At 47.3% G+C, this 21,635-nt stretch overlaps 1 protein-coding gene across 2 annotated transcripts in view; it reads left to right on the forward strand.

Moving 5' to 3' along the window:
- The window catches only part of Rph (Rabphilin), a 110,945-nt gene extending 100,112 nt beyond the window's left edge, over positions 1-10,833 (forward strand). For both annotated transcript variants that reach the window (XM_089573685.1, XM_089573686.1), the window contains exons 15-18: positions 1,223-1,377; positions 5,442-5,520; positions 7,276-7,375; positions 9,177-10,833. In XM_089573685.1, the coding sequence (XP_089429811.1) occupies positions 1,223-1,377; positions 5,442-5,520; positions 7,276-7,375; positions 9,177-9,301 (459 nt within the window). In that variant the 3' untranslated portion in view covers positions 9,302-10,833. The remainder of the gene's footprint in view (positions 1-1,222; positions 1,378-5,441; positions 5,521-7,275; positions 7,376-9,176) is intronic.
- Positions 10,834-21,635: the final 10,802 nt, after the last annotated feature.

The raw sequence follows: 21,635 nt of genomic DNA on the forward strand, positions 1-21,635 counted from the left end.
GCATGCTAACTTATGGCTCCTCAAAGGGTTGCTGAGGACAACTTTATCAGACTTTAATTCTGAGTGAAATTCTAAAATTGGGATTTTTATCGCTGTGTTGGCATTTGTTCAGCGCGAAAAGTAGTTACTGAGAAACCTTGAGTTCAAGCTAGAACAATTTCCCCATCACTCGCGACGTTCGTGAGGAGGAGTGGGTCTTCGCGTGTCCGGCCAGGAAGAGACTGGCGGTGTTCTTTAGCCCCCGAAATCGAGTTCATGCAGCTGCAGCACTTGATGTGACCGTACTTTTTGTGAAAACGATCTGTGACTGCGATACTCGACTTCCGTTTTTTTTTTTCTGTTGCTGGAATAATTTTTTGCTATTTCAATTAAAGCTGCCTCTTTGTTGTTAGAACCCTGTAATAAAAGTAGGCCAACTCAATTTCGATTGTGTTAATGTTAAAAAAGGCTAAACAACCTTTTATTCAGTGTTTCCACTTCTAGTGTGACAGGAACTCAATGTAAAATGGTTCAAGCTGCGGCGGTTACAGTAGTTATGGTGCTCGCCTACTGGCTCGAAAGCCGCGGGTTCGATCCCGGCCGCGGCGAAATGCTAGAGGTCCGTGTACTGTGCGATGTCAGTGCACGTTAAACTCCGTAATATGAAACCAAAACCAAACATGGTTTAAATATTACGCCATGTCGGGAGAAGTTATTTACTTAATACGTTCAAGCGTTCATGTTATTTTCAGCCTCCGTGAGCTAATGCCTCCAACTCACTGCGGGGATAGGTCAAGAATAAGGCAGGGATCAATAAGCGCACAAGAAAGGGGACTTGGAATACGAGAATCAAAATTTAGTTTTGAGAGTTAGACGAGCTCTTGAGGGAGTCCGATGGGCTGCGAAGAGCGAGGGCAAATAAGAGAAAACGAATGCGCATAAATTCTAACCACGATTGTGATTCTCCCTAATGCGATTTTTGAGCGCAGCTCTGTCGGTATCTCAGGCTCTGTGGGCTCATAGTTTTGCTTTGGGAAGGGGGGGGGGGGGGGGTTCATCGGCTCGACTGGAGACGATATTAGTCCGATAGTAGTATTGGTTGACGAAGACGATGATGCGCAATACACAGGCATTCGATACGCGTAGTCGTGTGTCGCCGTGCCGCTGGCCTTGGTGGCGCTGCAGACGTGTGCTGTACCAGCCAGGATTTGTTAATGGGCCTCCCGTCCACATGTGTGCGCAGGGTCGTGACGAAGGCTGCCCGCTGAGCGCCGACAGTCCACGGGTGTTGGTGTCCCTGATGCACGCCAGTGGGCGCGGCCAGCTCATCGTGGGCCTCGTGAGATGCGTGCGTCTTCTACGGAGGGACCGTACGCCCACGGCACCCTTCGTCAGACTGTAAGGGAGCAGATGTTCGGCATACGTATCAGTTGCGAGACTCTACATCGTAACCTATCTGTAGTAACAAGAGTTTGTAGTTTACATCGTCGTCGAGGGAACGTATTAGCGTGAAACGCGTCGCAGATTGGATTGGAGAAACTTTTTTGATCTAAAAAATCAATGGGGTGGGATGCATGGCCCCCTAACGGAGGGCGACCTTTCCCACCCAGTCCGCAAGCTTGGCTTGCGTGTTCTTGTCAGGCTCCCTCAGGAGCTTAAGTCAGGCCTCCCGGGAGGGAGCCGGTAGAAAGTCTTTTGGAGATGGATTTTCCCTACAGTTCCATAGGATGTGTTGGTCTGTTGCTATGTTACCGCAATGTATGGAGTTGGGATCGATGGGTTGAGTGGTAATTCTAGACATAAGAATAGGGGTCATGACTGTCCCAGTTTGGGCTTTTCGTAGGTTTCTGGCCTGTTGTCTGGTAAGGTCCGGTTCAGGTGCAGGGTAAAATTTCCGCGCCTCACGGAGCTGATTGGTCATTTCTAGGTAAGTGAAAGTTTCGTTGATGTGAGACTCTGAGACACTCCCCGATCCCTCCCGGTTCGCTAGAGCTCGGGCATATCGGTTCGCCTTCTCGTTTCCAGCATTTCCCTCGTGTGCAGGGACACAAATAATTTCTCCGCGGCTTATTCTTTGGCTGTGTTTGATTAGACCTGCGCTGCAGAGCAAATCAGGCCTTTGTTATAATTTTGGATCGCAATCTTAGAGTCGCTAATTATTGTGCCTACGCTCTCTTTCCTTAGAGCTAAGGCAATGGCTATTTCTTAGACCTCTGTTGCTGAAGTTACTGTCACTACAGCAAAGAACCTGAGCTGGTTTTCTGTCGCTCGCACCATGCTGACGAAGTATTTGTCTTGCTTTGCTCGGGCCGCGTCCACATAGACTGCAGCTGGGTCGCGACTGTATTGGTCCTCGATTCTTTGAGCACGGTTCACTTTCCCAGCTGCAAGCCTTTCCACTCTCATGTTTTTGGGGAGGGGCAGGATTTTAATGTGCCGTCTGATTGTGATCGGCAGCATCTCCCTGCAGCTAGAGTCGTACATCGGCTCTATCCCTAGCCGGTATAGTACCATGCGGCTTGCAGTAAAGGCTGAGAGCCTCAATATTTGTGCTTCCTTATGCGCCTTTATCAACTCTTTCAGTGTGTTGTATATGCCTAGTTCGAGTAGCTTTTCGGCCCTGGTGTATCTGGGAAGCCCTAGAACTGCTTTGTAGACCGTTTCAATGGTCGCATTAACCGATTCTACCTCTCTTGCCTTTACATTGCAGTAGGGTAGAGAGTATGTAATGCGGGTGACCATGAAGGCTTGCACTATGCGGCAGAGATCTTGCTCCTTCATCCCCCTATGTTTATTAGCTACTCTTCTGAGCAGTCCTAGTACTTGTTTACTTGTGGCCCGAATGGCCTTTAGAGCTTCTTGACCTCCCCCATCTTTTTGGAAGGTGAGGCCAATGATCTTGAGGCTATCCACTTCGGCGATATTGTTTCCTGCCAATTTTATGTTCAAGAGTTTCCTCGCATTAAGGTTTTTGCAGTGATCGCATCCAGCGAATGATCTGATCTCCACTGCAAGCACTTTGTACTTTGTTGGGGACAACTTTAGCCCGATGCCGGTGGCATATGAGGCGAGTGTCTGCAGCCTTCTGTAGTGCCTCTTCTACCTGTTGCTTGGTACCGGTATTGATCCAGATAGTAATATCATGGGCAAACAGCGCGTGTTTGACGTGTGGGATTCTGCGCAGGAGCTTCGGGAGGGATCTCATGGCTACGTTAAAGAGGAAGTGGGAGAGGACTGCCCCTTGGGGCATGACATTCGTACCCATTTGAATCACCGATCCTTGGAGCTCTCCACAGAAAAGGTGTGACGTTTTCTAGGATGACTCACAGATGGCGGTAGCCGTACACGGCATATCAGCAAGGTCCCTTGGCGGCTGGTTTTGCCGTCGCCTTCGTCCGCTTCTGTTTTTTGAGTTGGTTAGAGCTCTTAGTCGGTCTGGTTTTCGCGTCTTTAACAGCTGCTGACATCAGCGGCATCTCTTCTTGGTGGCCATTGGATTTTGGTTCTTTACGTGCCGGCGCGTGCGGCCGTTTGTCTTTCTCGCGTTGGGGAGCGCGACCAGCACACCCATGTACATTTCGCTGCTTGACGTGGCGTAGCGCTCACCCGCTCTTCCTTAGCGGTGAAGAAAGGCAGCGTTTGAGAATTACTTGATTAAAACTGGTGGGCCACTGTGAGTGTGTGCATGGCGGCCTCTTGGGGGCTGTTCACAAAAGCTATGCACAGTGCATGCGTTTGGCTCGCCTTTTGGCTATCGCGCCTTTGAATTCGTTTCTGGCGTCAAAGCTCTTAAATCAAACACGTTGCCAGCGCTCAGGACTGTTTAAAACTGAGAACCCAACGTGTAGCTTTTCATCTACACTGAACTGTCGTTCATTTGTAGCTTTTCATCTACACTGGACTGTCGTTCATTCTGGTGACCTCTGTTAAATAAAAGAGTACAGAAGTTGAGAGCACGTCGAAAACATGTCAAACGCACTGTCAATTGCCTCTCATGGGATTTCGCACACATATTACTTCAACACGCACAAAATGGTAACATACACGCAGGTATTCCGTCCTTCTCACATACGCGCACAAAAGCACGAACACAGGCACAAGCATCTATAGACGGCTCTACCGAACACGGACCAGACTAGAAGGCCGTAGTGCTCGCTTCGTGATGTCACTAAATTGAGAAAGGTGTGCACTACACCAAGTCAAAGAAGAGGCAGGAATGCTCCTGCTGGTCGCGTGGTGTACAGTGGGGGACAAAAGTCTCCGGACCACGTGTTCCTCAAATGAAGCTTATAGCTCTACTATCAGACAGCGCCTGGAGACTGCACTTGTGAAGATGAAAGAACAAAAATTTAACTTTTTCCTCCACAAGTGTGGCCGCACTTGTGGCTTCGTTAGAGGAACACGTGGTCCGGAGACTTTTGTTCCTGACTGTACATTGTTATCGAATGGTGGTCGTGGCAGGCGGAGGAACGGGGCCCAGGTTTGACAGGTAGAGGCAAGTAATGAGCAAAATGGGTACCACGTAAGCCGCGTTCGCAGATTCATCCGCGCCCGAGCCATACGCCAATCTTGGGTTCGAAAATCAATGCGAGCTTCCCTTCTTGCGCGCATGCTGACGGCGTGCATCCGCCTCCAACTCAAGACGTCATGGAGCGTGCACTACGGCACTGAAAGTCTAGTCAGTGTTGCTCTACCTCATAGCTGCAGCCGTCCCAGTTATTTAAATCGTGGGGGCCGCATTTATATGTGTAATAACCGTCACAACGACGCGCGGGAAGAGCTCGCTTTGATGCCAGCCGACGTCGCATGGCGCTTAAGTTTTTCGCTGGATTGACTCACGGTTATCGATCTTGATGCGCAAAACATGTCGACTCAGCGAGCGTTCCTTCGGGGACAATTTTTTATTGTACGGCGCCGAGCGATCCATAGCCCGTTCAGTGCATGAACTTTCGTTGCTCTCGATTGTACTACTCCTCTTGTTCAACTGTCGCCTCAGTGGAGGGAAAAGCATTTGAAGGAGTTGATTACAGCAGCGACGCAGAAAGGCCAAGTCACGTGACCGTTGTCTTAAGTGACCTTCTGATCGTTCCTTTTTATGGGGGAATGAAGAGTGTGGAGATAGTTCCTCTCTGAATTTCGTAGTTAATGCTGAATGTGAAGAGACGCATGCACGCGAGTGCTGCTATGCGTCTTTTTTTTATTATCACCCTGACCGACAGAGCAGAACAAGCGGTGAGAGCCATGACAGCCCATGCGCACGGAGCTTTTCACGCAGTGCAAGGTTTGTTTAACAGCCGCTACGGAGCAGCCGGCGCTGCTATCACGGTCACGCCTACTTACTTTCAATGCAACTAATCGGAGGGCAAATAAATCTGTAATTTATTCGGAAAATTATGTATTTACGGCACTAAATAATACTATGATGACAAAGGGAATGTTTTTTGCTGTGCCATAACACGCAGAAACCTCAAGCCCGATAGCGGTCACCCTGGCTGGAAGACGTCCGCGAAGAAAAAGACAACTGACCCTGAATATAACGAGGTGAGAGAAGCTTCCCCACGACGGCAGAATGCGTTGTTCTTTTACTATGTTATGGGCCTCTCGGGAGTACTTCTTATGCAGTCCCCATTAGCCGACAACAAAAGTCGGAAATGCAGTCCCCATTAGCCGACAACAAAAGTCGGAAATGTAGAGTTCGTGTATTATTGGAACTTCTTAGCGGGGTTATCAGGCTTAAAGAGGCAGCTGAGACGCTACGCCGACAAGCAGCTACACCAAAGCGGTGTGAAAGTTTATTTCATGAGCAATGTATACCTGGAGGTTAAGCTTAATCTACGTCTTTGTTCAGCAGAGGAGGTAGGGAGACGAAGGGCTAGTTACGGTATAAGTGATGGTTTCGAGTCCCACTGGCGGCATGTTGTTCTTTTCGCCTACTTCCCGTAAAATTTCCTCCCATCTAAAATGATTAAATATTAATATACTAATGTAATGAGCACCAGCACGCAAAAAAATTGCTGACAATTACTATTACTTCTTAATGCGAAATTTGAGCGCAGCCGATCAGCTGTTTCAGCTTTTCGATAGATTGATGCAAAGAATTCGAACAAGACATGTATGTACAATTACAGACAACTTGTTATTTCTCGCACATTTTCCTTCTTCAAGAAACACTCGACTAACAACTGTTGATTGTCATGAAGGAAGCTTTGTGGTTGGAGAAATAGATGGATATATGCTCGACGTGCTGCACCAATGCCTGGTTCTCAAAGACGAGGTATGTGCAAATATTTCGCAAGGTTGTCACACCCGTGGGAGGCATTACGAGTGAGAGGAACGGGATGTTCTCCCGCATAAGTGGTAAGAAATTCCTGTCTGTCTTTATATGTACATTGAAGTCCTCCCTCACCCTGCCACCTTTGCAGGTGGCAGTTAATGGTTGATCGCGAGAGTTCGCTCACCGTTATCAGCGCTAACGCATGCAGCCCGCATCTCTCTATCATCGTCCCACGTGTTTTTAAGCGCGATTCAGGCATCCACTGACCCAAGGAGCCAGTTATGCGCACTTCTTTTCCTTAAAATGGCATAACTTTGTCAATGCCAACGCGTGCAGCGCACATTTGCCACTACCGCCATGTAGCTTAAAGCACGATTGAGGTGTCCACTGTTCCAAGGGGGCAGTTATGCGCATTTCCTTTGCTTTCCAAGCTCCCGCTCCATTTGTCTCACAGCTTAAAGCGCGACTAAGGTGTCCAAGCTGGTTACAACGGACAACGGCGACGGCGACACCGGGAAACGCAGAAACGGGCGCCAAAGATCAGCGCTCTAAACTCGAACACCTATGTTTTGGGTTATTCAATGACAACAGGATTCTTTCATAATTTTATACACAGGTGTGCCTTCTTTCCGGCGTTATCGGCATCGGCTTACGCGCAGGTCAATTCCGCATGTCAACTTGGACTTATACGCTGCTTAGCGGGATATTGCCGGCAGCAACGCTTAGCATTACGGCTGTGTTCTTTTCCGTGTCGATCAGAGGCAGGAATGCTGCATTGCCGTTCGCAGGGATGATCGATGTTGCCGTGTCTTCAACCGAAGTGCCGGACGAAAACGTTTAGCGCAATAACGAAGAATGACGAGGTAGACAAGACAACAAGGGCACTTTACGAGACAAGACAAGACAAGACGACACAAGCGCCTGTGTTGTCTTGTCTACCTTGTCGTTCGTCGTGAGTGCGCTAAATTTTTTCGTGATGTATCATCAACTAGCTCAGATGTCGATCTTTCTTCGATATGCAGGAGCTTGCCCTTGGCCTGCAGCCGAACGGAGACCTCACGAAGCACTTCCTGCAAATCACGGCTTGGGACAAGGACAGCGGGAAGCCGGACGAATACCTGGGTGAGAAGAGTGGGCGAATGTGGCCGTAGAAAGAAGCGGCATTGTGCGCCCTATGAACTGTACCTGGTTACTATAGCTGCGCTCGTTACTCGAACTCTAACGTCGAACTCACACGGTAACATCAATCGTTTTGTGCATTCTTCGGATGAAATCTCTAGTACTTTTAATTGCAGGTATTATCTGCGTAACCGGACCATGGTGCTGTGGAGACTATCAATAATGCTTTCGTTGCGTAATTACAACGCCGAACGCCACTTTCGTGAACCGTACGATACAGGCTAACGTACGAGACCAGAGCAGTGTGAAGAAAAGTGTGCGGAGGGTTTTGTTATTACTCGGTTTTAGAAACACATTGGATTATTGTAGGAAACCAGCATCACTTCAGTAAGGCGTTCAGGGTTGCTAATGGGCGCGCAATTGGTTATTCACTTCTTAATGTGCGAGTTCGCGACACGAAGTCATTTGTGAGGCACAAGTTCACAATGCTCAAGAGTCACTCAGGTTTTTAGACCTGAGACTTGAGTTCACTAGATGGCATGCCTGCTGGGCCTATGAGCCCAGAGGGGAGAAAGCGCCAATGGCCTTCCAATCAGCTCACTCTAAGCTGACCAAGAGGGCTATTGTGAACTTGTGCCTCACAAATGCCTTGAGGAAGTCCTGTGTTCACAAAATGGAAGTGAGCTTTCTTCGCCAGGCGGAACGGCTTGGCAACTCGGGTTACCCCTCGCACCTGTTGGTATCTGTTGCCAAGCAGATGAAAAAAGCACCTGATGCAAACTAGACCCGAGCAGCAAGATGAGGCAAAGAAACAGAAAGAAAGGAGGCCGGTAGTAGCAATACCGTATATTCACAACGTTTCCCATCGCCTGAAAAGCATAGGTCGAAAAGCTGGCGTGAATGTAGTGATGACTGCTCCTAATAAACTCAAAAGTCTGTGCAGACCAGTCAATTCCGACCCGACCAAAAAGAAGCAGGGATGCACGATAAAGCATCGAACCCCCTTTGTGGAGTGCACCGAAGGCCTTGTTTATTCGTTGCCAGTGACATGTGGTAAACAATACATAGGGTAGACTGGCAGGTGCATGAATGAAAGGCTACTAGAACACAAAACTAATTTCGAGCAAGCTTGCAGGAACCCGGGGATTCATTGCAGAGATTGCCCTTCAACAAGCTGTGCACCTGTTTTTGAAAAATGTAAAGCTTTGGCTAATCTCAAAGACCAGTTAGTCCGGGAAATAATCGAGGCAGCTTCGATAGCGAGTTTGCGCGACAATTGTGTCAGCACGCCGTCTGTTGCTTTGACAAAGAAAGAATTTGACATGTTAAAAATGTGATTATAAATCTCTGTGATTATTTGTAAGTCAGCGCTTGTCTCTTGTCCCGGTGTTTTGCGCTGTTCCGTCCCAAATGAATAACCAACATGCCGAAGCTGCTGTCCTCGCAGGGAGGAAGAGTCGGCCACGGTAACCACCGTGTTCGCGTAGCATCTCTAGTTTTCTCAAAATTACAAGTTTAACTATCCCCATCGAGTTACGCGCAGTTCGCTACAGGCGGCCGACGCATGGCGCTGGTTACTGAATGTCCAGGAAAGCTGCCCATCTCACTCACTCACTCACTCACTCACTCACACTCACTCACTCACTCACTCACTCACTCACTCACTCACTCACTCACTCACTCACTCACTCACTCACTCACTCACTCACTCACTCACTCACTCACTCACTCACTCACTCACTCACTCACTCACTCACTCACTCACTCACTCACTCACTCACTCACTCACCCTCCCACCTCCCAGGCGGCATCGAGCTGGGCCTGCACTGCAAGCGGGACCAGCTGCAGCACTGGACGGACGTGATGCGCTTTCCCGACCAGCGCTTCGAGCGCTGGCACCCCTTGGTCGACGTACCGCTGGTGCCTTGACGAGCGCGGCAGCCTCGCTCCTGCCTCTACGCCCTGAGGAAGCTCGCCTGCCCCTTCGTGCCGCCACGGGGGGACTGATATCTCCACCCGCACGAATCGGACTCTTCTAGCCGCAGATCAAACTGTCTCGCGTCCAAACTCTTTCCAGCGGCCTCTGTCCCGACGAGGAGGTCGCTGTGCATACCGCAAGAAATCGCGAAAGTCAAAACGAAGAACCTTATTCATCGCACAAGGGGAAAGCACAAGCGAGGCGCATAGCGTTGTAATGTTTCTGGAAAGGTTCTTGGAGAGATTGATAGCGTTGTTGAACTTGGGCGTGAAGGTTTATGTGGCGCTTTCCAGGAACTGCAGGCTTCGAGGCTGCGTTGTAGCGCTGTCGGCTGTAGTAGCGCGGTCGGACGACCATTTCCACCGCATATCTCTGCAAACCAGTGGCAGGAATTGTAGCTATTGTACTCTCTCCGTCGCTCCTGGTTACTTGGACTGAACAGGAATTTATTTGCTTTTGCTTGCTTTCGGGGAAATTCGACAAGAAACAGCGCGGCAGTAGGCAGATAATGAAAGAGCAGAACACTACTACATTGCTTCTGTCGATCAACCGCACACTTTTTCGTTTACCCCATATCACTGCCCTCCATGTAAAGTTATTTTATAGCGCAGCATTTAACCTAACGAACACCCGGACATTCCAGAACTGAGGCTAAAAAAACGCAGGCATGCGAACCCTGATTTGCAGACGACTTGTTAGCTTTCTTCTCAGTCTACAGAGCATTGCAGAGAAACGACAGGTTAAGGCAAGCAAAACGGAAAGGCAGGCAGTGCCAAAATTGCTATTGCTACTGAGCAGAAAATTTGAGTTTCAACGTAGCTTCACCGTGTACCGCTACCATAGAGCCGCCAGCAGCGCACGCCAATGTAGAGCCAAAAAGTTTGAGCCCTCGAACTCTCTGAGCATGCGCTGTAAATTGTAAGCCTAACACACTATACAGACTGTTGCAACGCTAAACGCGCACCGTAAACTGCTTCTATTGACTAAACCGCTCGCTTATTCGCGGTGGAATTTGACGCATAGATGGCATACGACAGTCTTGCTTTTTTATACAAGTTTGGATAATGTACTTTACTGAACTGTTCAGAATTACAAATCCCCGTCGTCTGCAGCACTGGCGACCCCCCATAAAAAGCAGATTTCGCATAGTGCGCGTTTAACGCTGCAACAGACTGTATTATAATGTAGTAACTTTCACTTTTCGTTGCTATTCTAGGAAGCAGGTCTGGTCATACAAAAATTCGTTCTTGGCTGTAGACGGTTATCCCGCTTTAAAGCATCGGTGTTTACCTAACGAGCCTTCAGGACAATTTGTTTTCTTTCAGCTTTCGAAGACAGGTGTAGCAACGTAAACTGGCTTGCTGAGTGACGGTAGCCGTCCTTTTTAACAACTCCTGCCTGCTACACACACATCGAGCGCAACTACGATCACCTGTGTATGCACCTTGTATACTCGTCTCTCCGCCGTGCTTAACGTTGCGACAGGCACCGATCGATGCATCAGTAACATGGAGTAATCCTTTCTCGGGTCTTAGCCTTCTGCTCGTTCAAGCACGCGAGCTCGGTGTCGGGTATTCTTTGTCGGGAACATTGCGGCAGGCGTGCCCTGGTGTACACTGGAAAGAGGATTTCGGCGCGCCTACACAGGTAGCGTTGTTGTCCTGAACTCATTTTTTACTCTACCAAGTTTGTCGTCTCTATGGAGAAAGGAGTGTCATCATATAGGGAAAGGGTCGTCCGTAGCCGATGGAGTGTTGGAGCCAGTGCTTTGAAACCGGCTCGCCCAGCTTTCTGATTGCGGGGCTAAACGAAATAGTTGTGTACGCTTTGAACATAGGTCTTGAATAATACGCGCTTGCTTTGAGTAAAAAAAAAAAAAAGGATTGAAAAAGTGTGTTGAGTCTGGAAGGTTTCAAACACAGCATAGTATCCGGAAAACCATCCAGGAGGAAGCCGTTGCGCTAACTCCTGTTCAGTATTGCAATGGCGCCTAACACTTCTGAGCCCATACTAGGTGTTATGTTGCAGTTGTTGCAGGACTTCACGGATTACATTTAGCCTGACGTCACTGTTCACCTGTTTCTCACAAGAAATCAATTTCTTCTCCGATCGCAAGCGTTTAGAGCCCCGTTTCAGACTACGAACAGCGTGCAATTGAGCTCTGAAGAGCCTACTTACTGGTTAGGATGCGTATTCATAGCGGCTGGGGCCGCCTTTTCTAGCTTGTTTACTTCAGAGAGAGCATTAGTCATGTAATGTTAGACAAAATCATTTGTGCCTCACCTAGTTACACGTCGTTGCCGTCAGCGTGAGTGCCGCAACGACATACGCAGTCAAGCAGCAAACACATTGTATACATACTACACTCTAAAGAGAAGGGAGTAAAAAGGGAATAAACGGAGTGCCCTAGAATAAAAGGGAATAAAAAGGAGTGCCCTACAGGACAGCTTACTTCCTTTTCACTCCCTTTTAGCCGTATTCCAGCTTACAAAGTCGCAAGATTTCTAATCATTTTCAATGGAAGGGAATCAGGTTTGCGTGGAAAGAGAAATGACTGGCGATTATAAATTAGCTGTGGCACGAGGGTCTCGATATCCTTTGTAACTTTATCGAACTGTTAACTTCCAGAGGAGGAAATAGACTAACAAGAGACAAGCACTGCAGAGAACATATAATCAATGGAAGGTAAGGGTAGCGGAGTGGATTCGAACCAGGGGTGGCAGACAGCCAGGTGGGGAAATGAGGCTAAAATATTTGCCAGATAGAGCGGCCACGGCTTATGTAGTGCAGGACTGGCCGTTCTCCTCAAGCGCACGTAAGCTGACTGGTGATAACAGTGAAGATGATGTCATCATCTGATATCATGCGCTCAACTCAGCCCTTCAAAAAAAGGCCGTTTGGTTGTTCAGCTAGAATATCTCAAAATTCAGTCTTTTGAGAAACAAGACTAAACCTGGGGCGTTTTCAGGCTTTACAGTCTGGAGTAGCGTTGTGGAAATCAGCAAGCCTAGAAGCGCTGTAAAGAGCTGTCTTCGTTGTGTCCCCACTGCGGTATTCACCAAGGCGCCTAAGTTTAACGCCGTCATATAATTTCATATCGCAGACCCATATAGTAGCACATTGTACGAAGCAAAATTTAAATGTGATGCCCAGTGTATTATGCCCATCATTATTTCTATTGTTATTATTGCCTTTCATACTAAGCAGTTAAGTTTGGTTTATGCGCGTTTAACGTCCCAAGGAGACTCAGGCTATGAGGGACGCTGCAGTGAAGGGCTCCGGAAATTTCGACCACCCGGGTTTTTTTAACGTGCACTGACATCGCACAGTTCACGGGCCTCTAGAATTTTGTCCCCATCGAAATGCGACCGCCGCGACAGGGAAGTAATTAATTAAGTAAACTACTGCCACCTGGCGGCCCCAGATGGCATCAAAAGTCAAGAAGGTTGAGATTTCACGCGCCCTGGGTGTTATGGTGAATGTGCCTCGGCCCTTTGTGCCGTGACATATTTTTGGTGGCGGTGCTACAGGGTACACTTAATGTTAGATTAAATATAGAACGCAAGAAAAGCTTATTGTTCGGACCAGTGAAAATGCTTGCTTGCAACGCTGAAGCAGCTGTATGTATGCAATGTGTTGGAATGTTGCGAATTTCTTAATCCTACAACGCAAAACATGAGCCGGTGCTTTGGACAGTCATTTCGTTCCTTTCGTCGCTAGGCGCTGCAAGTAACTGCGACGATCCAGATCTACTGCAAGAAGAGAACCACAAGAGGAGATGTTTCCTATTCATCGAAGTGATTGAGGAATGTTCCAATTCTGAAACTGAAGAGAAACGCGCTTTCATGGAAGCACATCTGTATAAGAGCACTTCTCGAACCAGTTAATGTATTTGCGATGCACAAAAGGAATCAGGGACCACAGTCGCAAACTACGAATCTCCGAGCGCAACAAATTCGAAAGCTTTTCCGCAGTCGCCTACAGCGAGCAACCCATCCAGTCACGTTGCGACCGCCACTATTCGGCGCCAGAGGGCGACACAAAACAGGTGTCAAGATGTGCTGACCATGCCTGCGGCAGTGTACTGCGCCTTGGCGATTTCTGTTTCGTATACGCTTCCATGAAATCTTTAAAAAACAGTTACTCGTCCAGGCAACATCTCCTTTTATTCCAACATCAGCTACATATTCAATTCGCAGTGAGATCCTTTCGGCCATGTTTTCGTTTACTTGTCGCTATGAGGCGCCACTTACCGGGAGCAAGGGTTTACGTCACAGTGGAGGCTGCCGGTGAATGCTCTATGGAGTTTCGATGCCAGCGTCCCTGGAATCAAGGAACCCTAGAATTTTCCTCTATAATTTGACGCCACAGGACGAAAAAGATAAAGTGAAATTTTGTCTCTCCATTTGCCATGATGTGTTGCTAGTTATTCGCTCCTCTATCTTTCTCTCCCACTTACTCTATTTGCGAAGCCGGCTCGAAGGGCAAGTGGCTGAGAGAGCAAAAAAAAAAAAAACAATCCGAGAGGGCTTGATTTTCTGAAACCGGCTAATCTTGCTGGTTTAATCTCGCTGGCTAATCTTGGAGGATGCGCTGTCACAAATGTTTTCTGCGAGCTGACGGCTAAAACTGTGCTTTATTTTGACTAGTAGTGTCGGTATACGATTGTGCACTATCGTTCATCGTTCCCAACACTGACCACTTATTGTTGAGCAACCCGAAATCCAGTGTCTCTACCTCGTATCTCAGGCCGAGTTCCGATATATTAGCCTATTTACCTGAAGAAGCAGCGTCAGTCAGGTGTTCCTGTTAAACCACGAAAGTCGTAACCGTACGTGCAACGTTCACGATAACCAGACTATGATATGCTTGAATCAAACATGTTCCCTATTTGTCACGTGGTTCAGCCTTTCAACATTGTACTGCCAGTTGACAGGGCTCCCTTACTGAAACGTTCCATAAGGGTTTTACGGAATTATGCGAATATGGAGAACATATGATGTGGAAGAGTATATGTGCATTCATACATTCTTTGTATGGAGTCCATAAACTTTCTATAAAAGTTTCTATATAACTTCCATAAAATGTGCATGACGTCATATGGAGTACTCAGTTGTTACAATAGGCGCTTTCCATAATGTCCATACTGACTCCGTACTGACTGCATATAATCTATATGAAAACATATGGAATTATGGGACTCGCCTTATGGAAACTTTCAGTAGGGTAAACGGCCCGAATTGGCAATACGTCATTTTTGGGATATCCTACCAAAACATCTTGCCGCTCAAAATGACTCAGTAATTCGAGAATTTGACCGCGTATCTTTATGAAACGTGCAAATCTGTGTCAAAACAACGAGGACTGCAGTGAGCCTGTTTCCACTCAGCCAGTAAAGATTGCAAAGGCGGTGTTCTGTGCCCCAGTAGACATAGAGATTTTATATATTTCGCCATGTGCACAGCGTCTTCGTGCATGAGAGGCGAGCAAAAGTAAAAGACTGACAATCTCTTGTTCATACAAACGAGAAGGTGTTTCTAACTCTGACACGAAAGGTTTGTTCTGAAGTGTACAGAGCGTGTAGTCGAAATTAGTTTGTTTACAAGATAGACTGTGAAAGGGGTACGTTTCCACGTGAAATGATTGACGCATGAAATGTCTGTTTTGCTTGTTACGAGAACGTGGGACCTCCATTAAGTACTGACACTTTACATTTATACACAAACGGCAACACTCTTGCGAAACTGGCCTTCTTGGTGGCAAGCTTCTGTGTGATTTATGAGCCACGTGAATGTTCTCTCCTCTTGTATATAAGGTTGTCTGTAAGTGGAGAATGCGAAGTGTGCCAAAGACTGCATGTTATATCAACCGACGACTACCACGTGTATACTGCCACGTCTTCTTCAAGGCATTGTAAATGTTATCGAATAAATCATATAAATGGTACCCTGTCCTTTTTGAAGTTCCTTCAGTTCACCGAACACAGTTGTGTACACCCAACACAAGTAGCAGCTACCTCAATGCTGGGCGTAATTTTAGTTCTGTGTTTTCTTGCATACAAAGTGACATACTGGGAAATCCTAACTGTTTGCTTTCTTTATGAGCGTTTAGGCCCCCGCTACAGGGCCTTTGCGTACAGATACAGCATAGCTTTCTTCATACGAGGAGATAACATCTTTTTTTTTACAGGCACGGTTTTGTATTAGCCGTATTACTAGACACCTTTAGCATACCGTGCACCGTCTTACCATTACCGTTACCGGAGTACCGGGAGCCCACCCACCGCCAGTGTGCGTGCACAGATTGGTCCCGATGAAGCAGGCGCGCGCGCAGCTCGTGGGTACCTTGCGCCATCTGGTGCCTTCAAGGCGATTTGCGCATGCGCATTGGTTGCGCGCGGGCTCCCGGTACTCATGTACCGGTAACGGTAACACGGTACACGGCATGCTAAAGGCGTCTACTGTCGGCTGCGACAGCTCACCACAGCCACTGCATCAAGCTAAGCACATGAGTGGTATGCAATATTTTTACACTATATGTAGTGCGTCCTGAGCTGGCTCCGTGCCCGCGTAGCGATGTCTGCCATGGGCACACTTGTTCTGCAACACACGGTTTGAGCACACGCAATTTGGACCCACCTCTAGAAGCCTTATAGCCAACCTTTTCCCGCACTTCTTTCACTGTACCCTCTTTCACTTCCTTCATCCTTCCCTTCGGTGCGGTTGGCTTGACTGTTCAGGGTAGCAAAATCACCACGACTTTCCGTTTTCCTGACAACATCACCCTTTTCTAGCTCTGCAACGTGTTTTTTCCAGCGCTGACTGAAGCCGGCGGAAAGGTGGGCCTCTAAACAACTTTCTGTTTATGTATTATGCTAGAAGCTTCACTCGAGCTTTTGTACTGAGCTCAGAGGAAAAAGTCATAAATTAGAGCTTAGTGTATTACTGAGAATTACTAAGAGCATTCTACGAAGTGCTACGGATGCGCCAAATGGCTTCCTTGCTTTGTAAAACAAAATGACGTCGAAGCGCCTCACGTGATACGGGAATGAGCCCCATTTTTATCTTGCAACAGAGGTGCCCATTAGTCACGCCTCAGCTGCTGTTGCACGCTCCTAGAAGCCGGATGTTTTGCCTATCGTGGCAGTCCCACTAGAACATATATTTTACAGGCCTGGAGAGATTTATTTTCCGGATACATAAGCTGCGTGTACACTGTTTGCCAATAAATAACCAAGTAACGTGGATCGTCTATCAGCCATGCAACGGAGAACTTATAGCTCATTTTAAGCTCTTAATCTCTGTAAGGTAGGGAGAACCTTTCTCGCCACCAATGAAGATTTTTTTATCTTTAGGAGTGCCGTAAGGACTTCTTTATCTTTAGGAGTGCCGTAAGGACACCCCTGTATATGGCTGATAAACAAACTCTGTTGTCTGATTACCTTTGACAAAGATGGTACGTTGATAAACATTTTTCAGGTTTTGCCCCAGTCTCAGCACAACAGACGACTCAAGCTCAGACTCAGATCTTGACGAAGACGTCATGCTGTTGCTAAGTGCGCCAAGTGCGATGCAGTTGCCCTCTCCAAGACTGAGGCACTAAATCGTACGGAGAAGAGCTAGGCCTTGCGACGTCACTCTGGCCTCAGTAAGTGCTTTTCGTAGCCTGAATGCATCCTGTAAAGACAGGCGTTAAATGATGGTCAGCTTACCGCTATATCATAGAACAAGAGAGATTTAAGACATAGAAAAGGCAGAGATATAACCTGGAAAGACCAGCTCATTCCCGAGTTTGCCCTGGTAAATAAAAAGCCTGGATTCGAATGAATGCACGCAGTTCAGATACAGTACGGGCCATTCTCGAAATGAACACCTTGTTGGAAACATGTGCAAGACTGGGAGCTTCACACTCTGCCTCTGTAATTGAATTTACGACATCGAAAACTGCGGCTGCGTTGTCAGTAGTGTGTGTGAGAGAGAAAAAAAGTTTGCAGGGTAAGTCAGGATACGCCTGGGTTACCTAGAAACGCGGATAGTGCAGATGGGGCACTTCTTGACGCAGTAGGTATCAGGTTCACTTCCAATTTCTTTTGTCTCAGCGAGCCTCCCACAGAGGCCCATGCAAACACAAGGATAATATGGGCTGCGCCAAGTAGTCATAGCTCTGTACAGAAAGGAGGCGGCATGCAATCGTATGCATCACTCTGGTTTAACCGGATGTGTATGCGTTATCTGCGTGTTTGCGGCGCTGGAATTGGCTATGCAGTCTTTACGGAGCACCGTTTCTTTGATGAGAAATTCCCGTGTACGGTTGTCTCAGGAATTAAACATATTTTCAAAGATGGCTTCAGTTATTCTCGACAGCTCGCGCGTAACTGCAGCGGTTTGCAGGCCGCTTTACTCACAACAGAATCAGCAGAAAAAAAAAATAAGGAGGGTCGGAGGGAAGGAACTACATCTGCACGGAACCTTGTTGTATTCCACAAAGTAGTTCTAAGAGTAGTGCTCAAAGTTAATATGTGGCTACCCCGCACTCGTCAGGATCCAATCCCTTCTCCTGCCGCTGTTGTTTCACGTTGAAGTGAACATTTTGTTAGATTCTGCGTCAGTAAGGCGCTTCCAAGACATCTGCACGGCACGACCGTGGGGGGCCACCCACTGCGTCCGAGGGAAGGGGCCTCGGCTCGCTCAAAGGTCACTTGGGAAGCTCCCCCGACTTCCCCGCCGGAAAGCGGAGTGCGTGTGTGTGGCAGTGATTTGTGCGTCAGGGCCGACGGGCAGAGGGGACGATTGCTTTGTCGGTGACGGCGAAAGACAGACACTCAGCGACCCCGGAGAAGCGAGCCTCTCGTTTTTGACGCTCTCCGGCCAGTGTTCTTTCTTTGGTGTAGTTGTAAGTAAATCCTCGTTCGTTGTTGTTAAAGTATTTCAGTCTCCCGTAAGTCATTGGAAAACGAACACATTTAGCGCGCAGAGTAAAATTAACTTATTAGCGTTCGCGTAAAACGCTTATTTAAAAAAAAAATATGCATCACCCTGGACACTCGATGCAACTCTTTGTATTATGACGTCATCATCTCCCGTCTGCGCTCTACCCCTTTCTTTGCTTACCATCCTCTTTCCGCTAGTGAGGATTAGCAGCCTAGGGACAAATTTTCCCCGTCCGCTCGAGCGCTCTACCTTCCTTATAATAAAACTATCTTTCGTCATCTTTCTTGTACTGCATTTTTTTTTCACTCACACAATTTTTACTTGTACAGTTAGGAGCACACTTAGCATACTACGGGATAATTTTTCAAATGCCCTGTTTAGTTTTAAGCTCTTGTGTTCTACAAGCAGCATACAAGTAACATATGATAATAATATCTGAATAGTTACAGAGCATCGGCCATTATTTTGTATATAAAAAACAGCATTGTGTCTGCAGTTCTCTATTTTTATTCTTTTGTTTCTTCCTTCACTATGCAGCTTATACATGCCGCATTGATAGCAGAGAAGCCCTTTTATAAATGCTTAGGATTTCTCAATTGCGTAAAGCAGTTATTGCCTAAACGCTTACGCAGTGCAAATAGGGCTCTTATTCTTGCTTTTCTTCTCTTCTGGACGCGCACGTAGCGTTTTTTTTTTCACCATCTTGCATGTAATAAAAAAAAGAGAACCAGTGGATTTTTGCATGCTAGAACCACATGCGGGGTATGATGCATGCCTTATAATGATTCTTACCATGCACAGGACGTGCTTTAACGGCAGCCTTAATTTACGCACACATGCTCTCTTACATCCCGCCACTGAAAGGCAGCCGCAGCAACCGTGATCGAAGCGACGAACTTGTATGTTATTCGTAGAATGCAGCAGCAACCGATTAACCGCGGAGGGTGACAGATGTGCGCATGCATGTTTTATGACGGCTGCGCTTACGGTGAACCGACGTCCTGTTTCAACCAGCCGGTTGATTTCCTGTCGCACCATAAAGTTCTACGCCAACGATCCGTCATTTCCTGTCAACAGCGACGCGCTGAGATGTTAGTTCCACCATCTGTACCGTTTCGTATAAATAACTTCGCTAGCAGTCTCTTTCACATCAATGTAAAATTGAAATGTAAAACTAATACTGCTGGCGCAGATTTGTCGCACCGCATCGAATGATCGCCTCTCCATTTTCTTCCTTTCTTTCTTTGTTTCTTTCTTCCTTTCTTTCTTTCTTTCTTTCTTTCTTTCTTTCTTTCTTTCTTTCTTTCTTCCTTCCTTTCTTTCTTTCTTTCTTTCTTTCTTTCTTTCTTTCTTTCTTTCTTTTCTTTCTTTTCTTTCTTTCTTTCTTTCTTTCTTTCTTTCTTTCTTTCTTTCTTTCTTTCTTTCTTTCTTTCTTTTTCTCTCTTTCTTTCTTCCTTTCTTTTTCTTTCTTTCTTTCTTTCCTTCTTTCCTTCTTTCCTTCCTTCCTTCCTTCGTTCCTTCCTTCTTTCCTTCCTTCCTTCCTTCCTTCCTTCCTTCCTTCATTCCTTCCTTCTTCCTTCCTTCTTCCTTCTCTTTTCTTCCTTTCTCTTCTTCTTTCCTTTTTCTTTCTCTTCCTTCTTCTCTTTTCTTCCTTATTTCTTCCTTCTTTCTTCTCTTCTTTCTTTCTTCTCCTGTCTCTCATTTTCTTTCTTGCTCTCTCATTTATTTATTCCTGCATTCTTCGCTTCCTTTTTCTTTCTCTCTCCTTCGTTCTCTTTCTTTCTTCCTTCCGTTCCTTGTTCCCTGTCTTCCTCCTTTCCAAACCAACGCTTACAGGCCTTCTTCTATTGCAATAAATTTATTGATAAAGTATTTTATCTCTTTCTTCTTGTTATCTAATTTTGGCTTCTCTTAGCATTTTCCACAGTTCGAACATTACAACAGCGTCAACGCGAAGGGGGAGAACCTTTTCCAAATCTTTCAAAAACCAGTTTTTTGTCCTGCGAGGGAAGCGTGGGGACCTTAATCCTCAGCTCACTCCTCAGTGTCCAGTACTGCAACACCATTCGGCATGTTTCTTAAAATGTTTATAGACTACCAAATGTTGACACTAAAGTGAAACTAACATGAGCGCTTGCGTATGCTTCTCCGAAGCCGCTAAATGGCTTTCCTGTTTAGAAAGCGCACCGTGAATGGAGCGAGTGGTTTTCAGTACCATTTCAAAGTGGAGAAGCAATGATCGCTTTATTTACGTCTCGACGCTTGGCAGCTTGCATCTGGATGCTAAGGAGCATGTTGAGACGTCCGTGTAAATCAAAAAACCAACCAACAAACAAAAGGAATCGCAGCAGTACATTTCGAGATAATCGGAATAGACAGGTTTGAAAAAAAAATTGGATGGGACGCTTAAGCTTCGCCTTAATGGGATGACGCGATAGCGTAATGGTTTAATTCCCATATAGGTAGAATATCATTCCCTACTTTACATTCGTAAATTCCTGGGAGTCCTCATACCCTTCCTGGCGCACTGGTGCAGTGGCTAAGCGATGTGCCACTGCCCTGCGATGGCAGGTGCTCCCAGCGGTGGGCCTTGTGTGTCCCAGGGTGCCCTTCCCGAGTGACCAATCATCAACTTCCACCTGCCACGGTGGGCCGTTTGCCACTATCCGGTGACGTAGGTCACCCGCAACCAGCTACTTCACGTGACCTAGATGGCCCTCCGGCCTCCTAGGTTGCTCTCTGGCATGGATGAAGGAAAGAAGTCAGGAGAGGCGGCTACGTCACATTTCCTGAATCTGTCCACCCCCCCCCCCCCCCCCCCCCCCCCCCCCCCCCGCACACACAACACACACTTGACCGCTGTCTCGGCGCCCTTGCGCATGCGTAGCAGACAATGTAGCAGACGACGCCGTTGCGACCAATGTTACCAATGTTACCATTACCAGTAGTCCTTGCGAAAGCCAGTGACTTCTGGCACACTTTTTGACTTGCAGCTCGGATAGCGAGGGCCTCTGCCGAGCTTTCCTTCCTCCATGCTCTCTGGGCACCACCTGCCACAGACATGCTCACGATTTTTCGCCCACAAGCGCCGACACCGGATTTTCTGATGAATGGAGCTAAACTTAACGCTCTGCACAGAAGAGGTAGCAGCGGGAGCCAGGGGCCTGCCACTGTTAACGAAACAACTTCACATTTGGCTCAACGGGTGGTTTAGCAAGACTTCCGCCAAGTACGAAAGCAATATTTTCGCGCGTCTTCTTTTCCACGAATGCACCGGCAGTTTATACCTGACTTCTCTGCATTGCTGCAGGATGTCGCATCGTTCACAGGGAAAATGTGTCTATCCCGGACACAC

Source organism: Amblyomma mixtum, chromosome 2 (assembly GCF_055824585.1).
Source record: "Amblyomma mixtum isolate Tamu chromosome 2, ASM5582458v1, whole genome shotgun sequence".
In the NCBI taxonomy this organism is placed as follows: domain Eukaryota; kingdom Metazoa; phylum Arthropoda; class Arachnida; order Ixodida; family Ixodidae; genus Amblyomma; species Amblyomma mixtum.